The 16,504-nt window shown below is 38.2% G+C and overlaps 2 protein-coding genes across 5 annotated transcripts; both read right to left on the bottom strand.

Annotated features, from left to right (window-relative positions):
* Nucleotides 1-3,846: 3,846 nt before the first annotated feature.
* smad4a (SMAD family member 4a) lies at nucleotides 3,847-13,102 on the bottom strand. Of its 4 annotated transcripts, XM_044096276.1 has the most exons (12): nucleotides 11,015-13,102; nucleotides 10,550-10,645; nucleotides 9,539-9,907; nucleotides 9,283-9,457; nucleotides 9,034-9,063; nucleotides 8,752-8,955; nucleotides 7,230-7,337; nucleotides 6,568-6,618; nucleotides 6,298-6,481; nucleotides 6,036-6,204; nucleotides 5,613-5,751; nucleotides 3,847-4,615 (listed from the first exon to the last, which is right to left on the bottom strand). In XM_044096276.1, exons 3-12 carry the CDS (start codon nucleotides 9,776-9,778, stop codon nucleotides 4,404-4,406), a joined length of 1,512 nt encoding a protein of 503 aa, XP_043952211.1. In that variant the 5' UTR covers nucleotides 9,779-9,907; nucleotides 10,550-10,645; nucleotides 11,015-13,102; the 3' UTR covers nucleotides 3,847-4,403. The 4 variants fall into 4 exon arrangements, with proteins under 4 accessions (XP_043952211.1, XP_043952213.1, XP_043952210.1 ...); XM_044096278.1 differs by lacking the exon at nucleotides 9,034-9,063; XM_044096275.1 differs by lacking the exon at nucleotides 10,550-10,645.
* Nucleotides 13,103-14,318: 1,216 nt separating this feature from the next.
* LOC122819502 (bone morphogenetic protein 10-like) lies at nucleotides 14,319-16,456 on the bottom strand. Its single transcript, XM_044096279.1, has 2 exons — nucleotides 15,974-16,456; nucleotides 14,319-15,720 (listed from the first exon to the last, which is right to left on the bottom strand). Exons 1-2 carry the CDS (start codon nucleotides 16,305-16,307, stop codon nucleotides 14,666-14,668), a joined length of 1,389 nt encoding a protein of 462 aa, XP_043952214.1. The 5' UTR covers nucleotides 16,308-16,456; the 3' UTR covers nucleotides 14,319-14,665.
* Nucleotides 16,457-16,504: the final 48 nt, after the last annotated feature.

Here is a 16,504-nt window from a genome sequence, read left to right as displayed (position 1 = left end):
TTGTTTTGTTGCTAAACACATTTTTGCCGTTTTCTAAATGGTTGTCTGTAACATTTCTCCACAAAATGTTTATTTATTGATATTTATTGCATTTCTGTTTAAAGTGCTTATGAGTACGATGTAATGGCATCTGACGATAAATCAGAAATTATCCCACTGCAAAGTGCAAACCTACTGTACAGAAAGAGCAGAAAGTTGGTTGTTTTATTCTTTGTATTCTCAGTAGGCTGAATATTTGTGTTAAAGAAAAGGGGGAATAGCACTGTATTTGCTGTAATTACAAACCTTTGTCTTGCTAACAGTGCACAGGTGGCTTGACTTTTTTTTTGTTGTTGTTGTTGTTCTTCTGCAACTTAGACGGGCCTCAACATTGAATAGGGTGGGAAAGTGCAAATACATTGTGTGATTTACGTTAGCGAGTCAGCGGACTCGACTGTGTTTTTGTTTGTTGGGGGAGTTTTGAAAAGGAAGCCAGGTTCTCACTATGAAATATTTGACCAGATCTAGAAACTGTCCACACTTAGATCTGGCTTTCTGGTTTTATTTGTTGGGGATTGTTAAAAGTCTCGAAAAGACAAATGAACTATGCTTCGAAGGCCTTTTCTTTTCCTTTCTTTCTAACCGTTTTGTACCCACTTTACTCTTTAAAAACTGTTCAGGTTCAGGCAATAAGTGGAGACTGTGGCTTAAAACATGAGAAAATTAAAAAAATTTTATGTTTAATCTCCACATTCTCTCAACTTACTGATTTAAAGAATACTTCTCTATTTAAAAAAAAAAGCCCTCAATCTTGGTTTAAGTTATAAAAACCTTCTTTTGTCTCTGACATGGTTACAGTTCTTCTTTTGCTGTTCTTGAATTAATCTCAGCTTCCCTGTCATACATTTTTACCAAACAATGTGGATTGTGATTTTATATTTAGTGCCTGAACGGTGTTTGTTTTGTTTAAATTTCAGTTGTGTGCTCTTTAAATTTGAAGTGCTTTCTGGTGGTGCTCAGCTGCTGGAGATGCTGCTCTCACCAATCTAACCGTCTCCGCCCCTATTTTCATTTTCAATCAGATTACAGGTGCATCTAAAAAAAAAAAAGAATGTGAAAATTATTGAAAAATGTGTTTGCAAAAATTAAAACTCAGATTCATCTAACACTGAGATATCCCCAAGCATTTATTTCCGTTAATTTTCATGTTTTATCTTACGGCTAAAAACAGAAAAATACTAATTTCTCAGAAATCCTCCCTAGATTCTCTGTGGGGTCCAGGCCTGGTCCGTTTGCTGACCATTTGAGGGCAGTGATACCATGCCCATTAAAGCAGGTGTTAAAATGTTTGGCTGTGCGGACAGAAACAAAATTCTCCTGGAAAATGGACTCTATATCTCCATTAGGCTCTTTGACTTTGGAGTAAAAACAAAATACACATTAGCAGAGGACATGGCTCCTCAAATAATCACTGGAAACTTTACACTGAACTTCAATTTCAAAGTGACATTTAAAGTTGACTTATTTCCTTTGAGAAAAGACAGCTTTGGACCACTGATGGCTTAGGAATGTGAGAGTTGTAGCCTGTTGTGTACCTTGTTGCACTTTTTTTCTTCCACTTAACTTTTTCACTTAGCTTAGTTACTCCACTCAGAAAAAGCCAGATTCTTCATGTGGTCTTCACCATGATTTTGGAAGCCGTAGTTTAACGTTTCTGTATTTAAAATTGTTTCTTTGAACAATTGATCAAATGTACCATTTCAGAGAAACTGAATTTAGTGTTTTCTTTAGCTGTAAGATATCACCGAAGTTAATGGAAGTACAATGCATTATTATGTGTTGTCTATGCTTAAACTTTTTTTTTTTTTATTTCATTTGTTAAAAATGCACCTGTATAGTTCTTGAACTGAAACCTGCCTGATGTTATTGCTGCCAGTGGTATAGTGCTTGATTTGTCGTTAGGAAAAACAATCCGGTTCCAAATCTCTACGTTTGAAAAGAAATCCGGTACAATCTCCTCCGCATAAAACGAAATAACAGCTTCACTGAACCACAGAAAACTCCGGTGCCTTTCATTTCGCCCCAGCTGCAGCAGATGGCCTCGTTGGCCACTGGGTCCGAGGTTGGCCAGACTTGGTCTAAACAGCAGTCATCACACTGGACAGGGGCTGCCAATGGAAAAAAAAGACTGCAGAAACATTATGAACCTACAAACTTTGTTGATGTATAGAAGTGTTAAAAGCACCAGGAGAGTTTCCGTTTAGTACAAAAAAAGAAAAGGAAAAAAAAAAAAACCTCCTCTGAGACATGTTTTCTTCTGATTGTGATTTCTTCTTTGTCAAATGATATTTTCTGAATGCTGTGACCTGTTTTTGAGATTCGTTAGGTGCCATTTGACAGTCTGGTGAGTCGTGGCCATCTGTAGCACGCTGCTCGATGCTGGGACAAGCGTCAAGCGGCGGCATTTGGAGAAGCCTTTTAATTCACCAGAATGTGTATATCAAACTAAAAAGAGAAGTTCTATTTATTTGTTTCCTAATTATTTGTTTATTTAGTGAATATTTTACCAGATATGTTGACTTTAGTGCTTTTTGTGATTACTTTCTCACCCTTTTTGGATAATGTAACAGTACCTGATATAATATATACAAATTTCACGTAACTTTCTTTTTCTGTGTTGAGTTTGCTCCATACATGTATATTCTCAAATTGGCAAGTGAACCGACGCGTGTTGTGTATTTTACAGAAAAAAAACGAGGACGATTGGGGGACTTTTATATTTACAAGGACGTTATCATTTAGTGTGTCGTATTAATGATGATAGAAACTATTAAGACACGTAGTTTTGTTTTCTGAATATTTCAGATCTCAGCTCAGGCTAGCTTCTTAGTGTTGGTTTCCTTAAAAATTTGTGATTTGTCTTTGCGGTAAATAAATGTTTTCTTGTTCACCCATTGTCCCGTCTCGTAACTAAACGCACATGTGGTTGGCCCATTAGGTTTTATTCATACATATAACCACCAATGTCATTCAAACTCCACATACTCAGGTTTTATTATATTGTGAAGATGAGCATGAAGTAGTGTGTTCTGGAAGTTTTACAGCATTCAACTTTTGTTTTAGTATATATGTATATATATATATATATATACACACATCTATAATGCTACCTTTACAGAAATTAAACTGTAAAGGTAGCAAAAGTGTATAAAATCCTGCCATATATGTTTTAACAGAGATCTGACTACATGGTGATCATGTGGAGCAAAAACCAGAAAACTAAACTTTTAATGAGCAAAGTAATACTGAAACCACCTCAGTCTGGTCATCTCACAAGAACCTCCAAATGTATATTTGGCATCATTATGGCTTACACTTCCTCGCAGTTCCTTTAACACTTTTCCAGCTGCTGTTCAGATATGTCTATTACCCAAATCTGTCAGTAATTCCAGCCACTTTGTTATTTAGCCACTCAAACCACTTTAAGAATAAAAGACTTGATATTTTTGGGCCACAGCAAATGTTTCTTTTCCTACACAACGCAATAAGAAAAATATCAGCTATACTAAGAATATATGGATACAGCTGAGTAAACACAAACAAAACTGATAAAGTGCTAATGGACACCTAACCCAAACATGATACTTCTGTTGGTTTGTAAATATTTTCAGTACTAAGAGGAAAAGAAAAAAAAAAAAGAAATCAAGGTTCAAAATATTTTGTGGTAACAGTTCTAAATGGTGATTTAAAAAAATAAAATAAAATACAACAATGGAGCTGAAAGATGCTGAGCTCTAAATGGGCTTGTGTTTTTTAAAACTATTTAAAAGAATATAAACTTATCACTGAAATCTGTTTTTTTTTTTAAAGATTACAAGAGAATGAGTAACATACAGTTTTTCATATAGGCCCTGATCTGAGAGGGAGAAAATGGCTTTCTTGTTAGAGAAAGCCTTTTCAGCCCAACATACCAGCAGTATACTCCAACTACAAATACATTCAGGACAAACAGACGAGACATTACAGTAAACAGATTGAGGATATTTTATGATTGTAGAAACATTTTTTTTTTATTATTTTGGATAAAGACTTTGTTTTACACAATTCATGTACGTTAACAGAGGGACGACACTTTAATTTGCATGATGCTGGTAAAATGTTTTCAAAAATACTGTGATGTGCTCAATCAGCAGCGTCCTGAAATTTAGTGATTATAGTGCTGACTGTGTGATTTCCAGTTTGGAGTATACCGCCGGCCTTTAGGTCCTTTCTTCAACTACGAGCTATACAACATTCATATGATTGCAGTCCTCCTTTAGCACTCCAGGCCTACAGATGGAGTGGTCAGTCACGAGTATTTTTTTTTTTAATTGTCTTTTTTTACTTTTGTGTTTTCATTTTTGTACAGTTTGTTGAATGTTACTTCAATCAAGAGGTTGAGGGTCAGCTATGGGCATGGTGTGCAGAACTTCGTCAAGAAGCTGCAGAGCTCGGTGTAGATGGATTTCGATCCAGCAGGGGGTCTCCTTGATGCTTTGCCGCGGGTAGTCGGGCCCCCAGCCTTTCACAAAGCTCATGCGCAAAATGCACAGCCTGCGCAGGTCGTCGACTCCGATTCCCGCCGCGGCAGACAAACCTGCGGGGGAATTAGTGGACAGAGCAGACATCTTAATCACTATGAGGGAGAACGGCACACAAACTCGCTTCTCCACTTAGAACAAGCTAAGACTTCGAGGTGCATTTTGACGGAGTTAAAAAACAGTTTTTGTGTGTGGCGTGAGATGAAACCTGAATGTCAAAAAATGTATTTATATAAATTTACTGAAACTGGCATCAGTAAAAACCTTAAGAAGTGAGAGCAAAGGAACAACAGGCACTGTTAAAAATGGTCAAATAGCTGTTTTTACTCTGGAAAAAAAAAAAAAAACATCTACCCACTTACAAATTTCATCCATTCCCTGAAGTTTTATCAAATAATTCAGATGATCAAAAAATGTTTAAAGAAAATGAGTAAATAAAAGAAATTGTTAATTGCTTATTCACTTTTACACAGCCAAAAGTATAGGGATATAAATGGGCTATCGACTAAGACAGTAGCATTAATATCCTAAATTAGCCCAAATTTTCATATCGATGCATCCATAACAAATACTCAGGAAATGATAGTCAACTTCTGATTTTGTGGACATAAAAAAAATTATTTCCATTATTGTGTCTTTTATCAAATGGAAATAGAAACACGGAAAGTTTGGTCTGATTTAACTTCCGACAGTATTTCTGTGTATGCAAACTTCTGGTGTCAACTATATATGGAACCTTGATGTGTGTTTATTTGCACCGTTCTAGAAGCTTAGATGCTTCAAATTAAGATATTAAAAATAATTGTGATAAGTCATAATAATATCTGCCTTTAATAAAACACCTGAAGCTAAACTCTTAAAGCCTAAAATGTCTGCTCCTTTATTCTGTGCCGTCTGGTTTTTTCTCTCCTGCGCTATAATTTACTTGGTCACAGTGCTTCGAGAAAGGCCCTGGTACTACTTAAGGCTCAACCCCCCCACAGACAGGGATAATGACAAGCAATCATAGTAATACACTTGTTGGAGGCCAAGTGCAGCGTTAGGAGCACTCACTGATGGCAGGGGCGATGCCTCCCACTGAGCCCGGGCCCGGGATGTTCCCAGCCACGGCTGCTGCCTGAGCTGCAGCTGCTGCCTGCGCCGTCGCCGCCTGCTGCTGCATCTGCCTGTGGCACTGGCGCAGGTCGAACACCTGTCAACATTCAGAGACGCAACAGCTGTCTGAGCAAAGCGGTTCTCAATAAAACAGGGAGGAAAGGATGAACCTGCAACAGGAAAGTCAAACGCTAAGCTGTAATCCATCGACATTCATTATCTATTGCGATTTAAATGCATTGATGAATCCAACAGTTGTGCAGCTCCATGTTGAAAGGTCCATCCTTTTCAAGAAACAAATTTCTAGTTGACGCTAAATTCAAGGTTGGGCAAAATAAAACTAAGGTTTCATAGCGGTAGGAGAACACACTCCTCTCTCACCTTGATGTAAGCACTGGGGTAGATTTTATGAACGGCGTCGCCCGGGGCGCGCCCGGCTTCTCGATCCAGATAGTAGCTCTGAACGAACACTGCATGATCGCTCAAACAGCGCACCCACACGTCCCCTTCACCTTTGCATTCCAGCTGCACACCTTTGCCGATGTGAAGCCTAAAAATACAAAGAACTTAATATCTTAGTCGCCACACGAAATTACGGTTTTAACAAACTACATCAAAATAATCTTGTCCTATTTGCTCTTGCCTTGCTCTCTCAATGTTCTCTGTCCTGTGGACATTGCTCAGCTGGCCCAGGCAGAAGCGATCTCCTCCTGATGGATCCACGTAACCGTCCACAGTGACTATCGGACATGTGGACGGCACCTTAAAAGTCTCACCAACCTGGACATCCATCTCAAAATACGCAATGGAGCACCAGTATTCCGGAGCTGAAACGAAAGAAATCTAATCTCAGTTTTTTTTTTGTTTTTTTTTGCCTCTCTGGTATTTCCATTGTGTCCAACTTTATACTCACCTGGGTGGTTGGATATAGGCGGTTGGAATGCAATTTCATTGGTAACAGGCCCTGGGGAACATAAAGAAACATACATTAGGAACAGCAATCCATCAGTAACAAACCTGGTGTAGAGACTGATTCTAAATACACAAACGGTTCTGCTTTATCTACAGCAAAAATTTAAAAAAAAATTCATGAATCTAAAATCCATTAAAAATACCAATTGAAAGTATTCAGTTAATTAATAAAATGTTAATTTTCAAATTAAACGCAGTGACGTTGCTGTAATTGATAAAGGAGCCCCTTTATCAATGTGTTTGAGCTTCTAGTCAAACACATTCATGTCTGTCTGACATAAGATCAAGATACAACTGTCCTACAGCTTATCTAATCAACCCAGATTGTAACTTAAATAACATTTTTACTTTAAAAGGGGAAGCAGAAGATGGTAGTCTAATCTGAATAAAAACCTTCTGCAAAGCTTGTTCTGTATTATCTGAAAGATCATCTTAGTGCAGCCTCCTCACTGCTTGAACTGCCGATAGTCTTTTAGATCACATTTGACTTTATTGCATGTGTCATTTTAAGTCTTGCATGAAGAGCGTTCAGTTTGTACTTGTATCTCAAAACTGCAGCAGAATGAAAGATTTTTTTTTGTCCATCGTTTTCCAGCCACTCACAGTAATGGCCTGTGTGAGGCATCGGGGGGTGATGCTGTAGATGCCCATTCTGGTGTTGTGGCACCGCTGGGGGGAAGCTGCTGTTTCTGCTCCAGTTCGGAGTGGGATCTGTAAGCACATATATAAAGACACTAGTGTTGGCAAGTAACTTGCATAGAGATACAAACAGAACACTCAAATTGAGCAAACCCAGAGAAAACACTTAGTTTTAAAATGGATACATTTGCATTCTTTTCGCTTTTGTCAACATCTTTAATGCAGCAGTCAGTGTGATATTAGCCTAGAAAATCAGGAAGAACTTCTAGTTGACAGATAAAAGAAACTAAATAAAAAAACTGATATTTAAACACTGTAAAAATACACTCAGTCTTTGACAATCCTATTTTCTAGCAATAAAGAAAGACAACTTTTAAATAATTACTTTCAAAATGTCTTTTAAAAAATAAATAAATAAAAATGTAGAAATCCCCAGGTGAAAATGTCATAGTTGTGCAAGCTTCTGATTAACTAATTCATAACATTTGAGCCATTTGGAAACACAGTAGGGAAATGAGCCACACTTCAAACACAAAGCTTCTTTGTGTTACATGGAAAAAAGTTCCAGGTCTGTCTATCCAAACAAGTTAAACACCATGGGACTGTCCAGCATTCATAAAGTTCAGGAAGGAGATGGGCATCATTTAAATATATGTGCATATTAATGCATCAACAAAAGAAAAAAACCTAATAAAGATGCTGGCTGAAGCTCTTTAGACAGAAACATCCACAGGGAATTGTGGTTGTATGTGACGACTATTGTTAAAATTGGAGGAAAAAGAGAGACACCAACTGAAGAATGGAGGTTAAAGCATTGCTTTGCTGTAAGATGGATTGAACTACCACAGCAAAAAAAAAAAAAAACACACAGATGGCATCATAAAGAGAGAGCATTATGTGGAAATAGTGAAGCAGCATTTCAGTCAGAAAGTCAAGTTTGGGCATCAATGTGTCTTCCAAATGGAAGGCGACCTTAAGTATATCACAAAATTAATTCCAAAGGGGCTCAAGGTGAACAAAATCAGGGATTTAGAGAGACGTTACAAAAGTTATCAGAACAGCTTCGAAATTTCACTTCTGCTTTTTTTCCCTCAAACTGGGATCACAGTTACTACTAAAAGTAACATACTACCTACTCATTACTACTTCATACAACCCCACTTTAAAAAAATAAATACACCGAATGCTGTCTCAGTGTTTTAGATTCGTACCAAAACATCTGCAGATTCTCATAGTGACACAGAGTAAGACAGTTTTACTGCGAGTACATTCCAGACCTATTTATTTATACATTTGTAAAAAATGTTTTACCATCTCTCAAGATTTTAAATATTGTGCTTTTATACTCATCTCTGTTGTAATTTACTTTGATTTCAGAAAAGGACTTCAAGATCAAGCGCTTGTTGATTTGCAATAAACTAATGAACTTTTTTTTTTTTTTTTTACTGACTATCATCTAAAATCTTAAGTCTGTGTCATTTCTCACTTGAAGGTCCAGCACTAATGGTGGAGAAAGCAGAAGAGGAAGCTGAAGTGCTGCCCTCCGATGGGGGCAGTAGGGGGTTGTTGCTGAACGTATCCGGGGGGACAGGCCTCGATGGAGGGTGCTGGATTGTCTGCAGGTGGCTTTCAGAGCTGGAGTGCGACTGCTGGTTTTCATAATCAAACTCGTCTTTCACTATAAGAGGACCTGGCAGAAAACGACAGACATGATTAAGACTGATGAACGTCTACAATGTCGCCGACGAGGAAAAGGAAAGCTTTGTACCTGAATTTGAAAGGGTCAATGTTGATAAGTCTGCAAACACATTAATAAAAACAAAAAAAAACACGTGAATCAGTTTAAAACTACTCGTTTTAAATTTTATTCTTACTTACAAGTGTACAATATCTGTTCTGACGCATGGTATTCCTTGTAAAAATATACTGTAATCTTTTAGTGTGCCATTCTAAATTTATTAGCAAGTTGAATACCAACTATATGACCAAAATTGATGAACACGTGAGCCTAACTTACCAATTCCTGGAGAAACGACCCTCTCGTAGTGGTATGGGTTGACACAGACACTGTCACATTTCAGGTCAAAGGCATACTGGCAGTACTTCACATGTTTTAACTCATTCTTGTGGAGGTCTGGCCATCGCCACAGTCTGGCATAGACGACATGGGGGAAACCTTTACGCCCTGCAACCTGCAGAACACAGAGGAGTTTTAAATATGATGTAAATGAACAGCATCAAGTGACATCTGCGAAGGAGACACTATAATATACCTGTAGGCGTCCGTCCAAAGTTCGCTGTATGGTTACGCACTTGCTAGGATGAGCCCCGTTTGTGGTGATGGCAGTAATTAGAGAATCCAGCTCATCCTTCTTCTCCTTCAGCTTCTTGACAAGACTCTCAATGGCCCGCTTTGCAAAGCTTTCACTTTCCCCTCCCTGCCGGTGGCACATGAGGCTGTGCACGATGCTCAGGCAAGCATCGTTGCTTGTAGGAGTGTTTGTGATTGACATCTTGCTTTGTAGTTTTCAGGACTGGGTGGGCTTTCCAGCTGCGTCCTTTATGGGTTTTCTTTTGTTGTTGTAGTGACAATGAGAAATTATTCCTCTAACCAAAGCAGCCCACGTTTAGCCACCTAAAAACTAAGGGGAAAAAATAAATAAATAAAATTAAAAAAATAGAGCAAAGTTTTATGACCTCAAACCAAAATAATTTTTTTTTAAATCAACATGCTCAACACATAGCAATATATGTGTTGTTTTTTTCTCCCCACATTTATTAAGATAATATTGACAAAAAATTACATTTATCTTTAAAACAATTAACTACATTTAAATATAAAGAAGTAAATCTCCTTTTTTACTGAATGGAGTAAAACTGACAATGCATATTAATTTAGTCAGAGCATGTACAACACAATTATAGTTTCCAGTTTCCAGCTACTAAATGTAATATGTACATTAATTATTTTAGGATAGAGTCATATTGTTGTTTTTCTTCCATGCTATGCATCTAATATTATCTCACACATTCACATGTTTACATTAATTCAGTATAATTGTAAAGGAATTTTCAGTCTCTACAGCTTTATGAGGCCTAAATGTATTCTAAGTACCTAAAAAAATAATAATCTAAGGTTCAAAAAGGACACAATAAAAACACCTTAAGAAATTGTGTCAGAAATAGTTGAATAAAACCTATAGCATAAAACATTTTAAGCTTAAATTTATTCTTTTTACAGTCTAATAACTTAAAAGCTACCACAATTGTTTAGGAAGACTTACATAATTCTGGAGTAAAAGAGTTAGCTCTTTTCAGAGAAACATGGTCATACGGGGATCCTCGCTGGTTCACAGAAATGAACACCTTACCTGAACCAGCTGACAAATGAAATGAAAATAACTAGCAGAAATTCAGCAATTATGATTTTAAACGAACATTATTAAGACAACTTTGCCAGTGCTAGCCAAGGTGGCTAATCTAAGACACCCAATAACAAAAAGTAAGGGGGGTGGGGGGGAAAGCTTACTTAGAGTTTGTCTTGAAAAAAACCTGGTACACAGGTATAATTAAAGATTAAATGTTCGGATAAACTCACACTTTTACAAAATAAGCAACATCAACACAATACGGGGTACGCTAGCATGGCTAAGCTAAGTAGCTCTGTTAGCGATGGCTGCTATTTAGCTAACAAATAAAACAATATATTCAATAAATCGAAGCAGTTGAAAACGAATCTGTTTACTTACATTAATTCACAGAAAAGCAGCGTAGATCCACTCGGAGAAGATGGAGTCAACGAAGCTTTAGATACCTAAAACCTGACTGGCTATCTTACGTTTTGGATATTGTTGCTAGCTTGCTAACAGACCAACTTGACGCTGACGAACCTTCCTTTCTGTTGTTCCCGAAATCCAGCATCTCACGAAATCAAACAACCACTAACCAGTCTTCTCCGCACACGTTCACCTAATCAATCTACAACGCTTCATTTAAATTCAACCAGTATTTTTATGCTAACAAAATCCAGCTGAATGCCTAATTGGCCACGAAAATAAACAAAATCTCTCCTCCACCCACCACGCTCTGACTGAACCGTGACAGGCGTGGCGCTGCGGTGCAGCTCGCCTCGCTATACATTACATTATGAATGCTGCTACACAGGTAGGGTAATCACGCTGAGTCTATGTTAATTATATTCCTATTATAAAACAAAATAACGTTTTATGAAATTCACAATAAATCACAGATCTGCGATTGTCATAAAATCTGCTCTTTAATTGTTTTGATCAAACTGCGCATGTGCGGATATGTGGGATTCAGAGATACGACTTTGAACATTTTCTATTGTTCTCCATGTTTATATAGCACTAATTTTCACTACGGGTTCATTGTCTAAACATTGTTCTTCTACAGTATAAAAAGATAACAGTGCCTTATGAACATGTGCAGAGCCATGTTGCCAAAGTCAAAATCCTCTCTCAACTATTAAAACTTGGTTAAATGCTATACCCTCGTAAAATGCTGTCTGAAATTAAATGCGTAACAAATCGCTACATAAAGAACTGACTTGGTTCTTTATGTCTTCAACTGTTTTTAATTCACACAGGGTTATGAATCAGTCAACACACACCTTAATATTAGTAAGTGCCTGTCAGGGAAACCACAAGCTTTTCTTAGACATCAACATCTCAGCATTTTCCTTTAATATGTAATCACTCCCCCTTGAACTGGTAGAGTTTATTTAAATTGGTTGGTGTCCAGCCACCAAACTAGCTCAAATACTTAGCTAAATAAGGAATTTAAACTCCCCATTTAGGAGTTTATTGTAAGAAAACCTAAAATAATAAAAAAAAAATAGTTTTTTTCCCCCCGCAAAGATGTACATGCTTTTCTTTAGTTGTATCGACTCTATTTATTAGGTAAACTTTGTTAGTTCGGGTTGGACCTGGTCTTTAGTGATCTTGTGCAAATTGTAGCCTCAGTTCTCTGTTTTAGGTGAAAGGAGTGGCATCCTGTGTGGTTTCCTGCAGCATTAACCCATCTGCTTTAAGGTTCTATGTTTGCTTTTCTTTAATCTCAAACTAGCCTCCATGTTCTTTAACCTTTCACACCAAAGAGGGTTTTTTTTTATTATTATTATTATGGAAGCTCAGTTGTTATTTTCTCTTTTTCAGGCTATATAAGCCTATATATACCAATCATACAAATGGGAGTGAAGACCACAGAAGACCAGTAGTTTGATACTTTCAGGACCAACAACCATGTTGTGTTCAAAGTAAATTAAATTTGATCCCTTTTCTTTCCCATTCTGATGCTAAATTTCAACTTCACCACATCCAGATCCTTTTGTGGCTGCCATTTGATTAGCTTATTCACTATTTTGGTTTGACAATTGAGTAGCTTTACCAAAAAAAAAGCTTCATACAGGTGAGCGTAGATTTGGCGCTGTTAGTTGCAGATCAGTCTGCTCACTGCCTGGATTTCTGCCCTGTATATTTTGCTGCTATAAATCCATATGCTGAGTGAAGATCCTCCACACTTGCCGGATCTTGTGGGTTGTTCCTGCTACCTACTTCCAACTGTTAACAGCAAAAGCTAGGTGATGATGTGGAGTGAATATTTCTTTTTCCATTTGTACCGTTGCCGTGGTTTTGATAAGAGTATAAGCATGCCATTGTCAGAAAAGGGAAATGGGAGGGTTCCGAGTCCAGCGAGCAACCTGATGTCGTGATTGTCAATAGGACATGTTGGTCCGGGAGACCAGGAATCTGACACCACCTTCTCACAAATACTGCCACTTCGAGTGGCGTCTCACCGTGAGTGATGGCCTACAAGACTCCAGGCTCTGACACCTCTTTATCAATATGGCATGGAAGCGGACCGAGAGAGGCCCGCCAGGCATGTGGCTGTGGAAGGATGGGGATTAAGGTTGTTAGATGGAAGCGATGTGATAACCTGACATTGACATGGTGTCCACGAAACAGGCATGATTGTTCACTGAATATGTTTATTTTTCCTAAATTTTATTTTAGTAAGCACAATACTATTCACACCAGTGTGTGAAACAAAACCGAGACGTGAATTGTTTCTCTAAAGAAAGATTTCATAGAAGCTGAAAGTCACATTGGATAGGACAAGTAATTAATTTTTTATTTTTTTATTTTTTTTTTAAGATACCCTGTGGGGTTCCACGACACTGAAAATCCTTTTGTGGTCCAAAATAAGAAAAGCATGTTTTCTACAAGTTTGGCAAGCATCTCAGAGAAAGAATATTACAATTGTTTACTTATCTCAGATGTTCCAAGATTCTTCTGGACAACCTCGTAATTTACAGTTTTGTAGTAAATGCATAATTTTCTTTAGCATCTTGGCAGTTTGGTGTTTTTCATGTTTTTCATTTTCTTTTCATCACTTAACTTTTTCTGGTGTATATTACAATAAAAGTCGATTTCACCTCTCTGGCAGGAGATGAAATCAGAGTTGTACTATTTTTGACCTTATAATATGTCAAAGCTCTTTTTTACCTAAAATTGCTGATCTGAAATTATAACACCAAAAATTCCAAACCTGCTTGTTTCCTACTTCTCTTCATTATGCAGTACCTTACAAAATGATCCATACCTGTTAAATTTATTCATATTTTGTCACTTTAGAACCACAATAATTACTGAATTATATTGGGATTTTATTTTCCAGTCCTACATTAAGTAATACACATTTGTGAAGTAGAAAAAGCTTTAAAAAGTTGCAAAACTGTGATGCAGATGTGTATTCTGAGTCAATACTTTTCAAAACCCTTTGTCACTGTCAATACAGCTGCAAGTCTTTTGGAGTATAACTTCAAAAGTCTTGCAGACAAATTTTAGCACATTTTGGCTAAAATATTTACAGATTTTTCTTTTAAAAATAATAATGGCAATGCACAATTTATAGCTGTCCATCTGACATTAAAACTAGAGTAATCAAAGGCCACTGTGCTAAAAATTCTAATGTACTGTATACACTGAAATTCATAGTTGCAATGTGACAAAATGAGAAAAAGTTCAGTGGTTTTGAAATATTTTGAAAGGCATTTTAATACTCTATAAATATGGCAATCAATTGCAATATATAACGATAGACTAAAGTGCTTTCAAAACACGATGAAAGGCAAAAATGTATATGGAGCTGCGGTAGGCTAATAAGAAACTCTTTGTTGCATCAGTTCAAAGTGTTTCTGTTCTAAATTAACAAAACACTCGGGGATTTGCCTTTATACAGCTGTGAATTTCCATCAAGTTTTCATCCCTAATTTACAATTAGTCCACTGTAGGAAATCTGGAAACAAGCACACGAGCATGATAAAATAGATTGATAGATTTAGATCTTCAACTAAAAGTCTGTCTTTCTCTGTGACGTTATCTGCAGCCACATTCTGCCACCACCATCCCCTCATACTTGTGGTTGAAGGTAACCACTCCATTGTCGTGATAAAGGAGGGAGATTGGCTCCAGCTTTGTGGGAACACAGCAGGCAGCAGATGCTCTTTCGGGGCGCCTGAGGCTCAGAAGAGTCTGCACTATGGCATGCTTGGTGGGAGAAACCTCTGAGGTCATGGGTGGGCTGCACACGCCATTGCATTTGTACGCTTCATACCCCAAAGGCTGGATAATCCACGAGTCCCAGCCGATGTCTTTAAAATCCACAAAAAGGGGCGACCGCCTGCATGACTCGGTGTTGGCGCTGCGGCGGATTCGAGGAGGCGTGTCATAGATAAGATTGGACCGCACCTCCAAGGCAGACTGGTGGTCCAGCTCATCCTGTTCAGGGTGGTCAGAGTTGGGATTTGCACGGTCATGAATAGATTTCTGGCTTATTATCACGTTATCAGGAAGGTCATTCTCAAGCTTAATCATCTGACTTAGCTCTTGTCTGTCTTCTTTGTGATCTCTGGTCTGGTCATCTGAGAACACAATTATCACTGGATTGTGTTGGCCCTCCACGTTCCTGTCAATGTCTACCTGTGACACACTTTTGCCACTTTCCATTGCTTCTCTAATGGTCCCTTCCTCGTCTGCCCCCAGGCTTTCAATGCGAACCTCCAGTCTATGAGTTGTGCACCCTGACTTCCGCCAAAGTGTCACCACATGAGTGAGGTCAAATGACACCCAGCTATTATCTTTGGCATGGATATGCTTTGTCACCAGTTCCTCCAAATCCTTCATCGCCTTCCCCTCCTCTTTATCCCTCTCTCTCCCTTCTTTCCCCACCTCTTTTGTCCAAACAACGCCATCATGTTTTTTGTAGATTGTCACCTTGCATCTGAAACCGGCATGTGGTCTTTGGGCCTTCCGCACAAGCATGAAGAGTCGAAGCTCAGCCATTGTAACATGCTCATAGTGTGGCATAGAGATATTGAATAGAAGGGGATGTATGCATACACCAATGGCTCTTATACTTCGGGGGGAAGAATCTGAAATCAAAATACCACAAGAAGTATCTCAATGTTGTTTGTATGGGTTTACCCAAGTAAACTAGCAATAATTTGTTGAATTTTCACAAAAAGATGGTTTTGTTGGACACGCTACATGCTATATTTAGAGCACCTTTCTTTGATTTTGGTAACTCAGACTGTTCCATCATATCCAAGACAATCTCAAACATTATCTTATTTTGTCTAATTTATCTAAATACATTCAGATCAATTTGTTCAAAGAAGTTTGTACCTTCATTCTTGAAACTGCGCACAATGTTGGCAGACGGCATTGCAGTGCGGTCATTGGCAAATCGGTTGTAGAGCTCCAGCATATACTCTGGAAGTGGCTCTTTCTGGGCTGTAGGTGTCCAAGGCTGGGACCTTAGCCTGGTGAGGTTCAGTGTTGATAGAAACTGGCTCAAAAAGTCCTGTGCACTGTGGAGAGGACTGTTGATCACATCCATGCTGACAGATGTCCTGTGGTAAGTCTCTGCAGACTTGATTGGACTGCTGCGGCTCAAGCCAGTTAACGCCGCAATCACAATATTTAGGAACCCAAGGTTTGAGAAAACCAAAGTGGTCATTCTTGAGCAGCTGAAAGACTTAAATCCAAAGACAGACAAGCATTTGATGAGAAAATGTGGATCTCTTGGAGACTTTCCTTCATTAAAGGACAGCAGGTTGCTGAAAACAGCTTTGCACTGGTTTATCTTGAAGTTTGGTTGTGAGGGCAGGGCAGGGCTGCTCTGCTGACATGTTTGGAGATGTCGCTAAGGCCCTG

This window comes from Gambusia affinis, linkage group LG17 (assembly GCF_019740435.1).
Source record: "Gambusia affinis linkage group LG17, SWU_Gaff_1.0, whole genome shotgun sequence".
Taxonomy (NCBI): domain Eukaryota; kingdom Metazoa; phylum Chordata; class Actinopteri; order Cyprinodontiformes; family Poeciliidae; genus Gambusia; species Gambusia affinis.
Note: the sequence above shows the minus strand (reverse complement) of the source record. Positions and strands in the feature narration are given on the sequence as shown.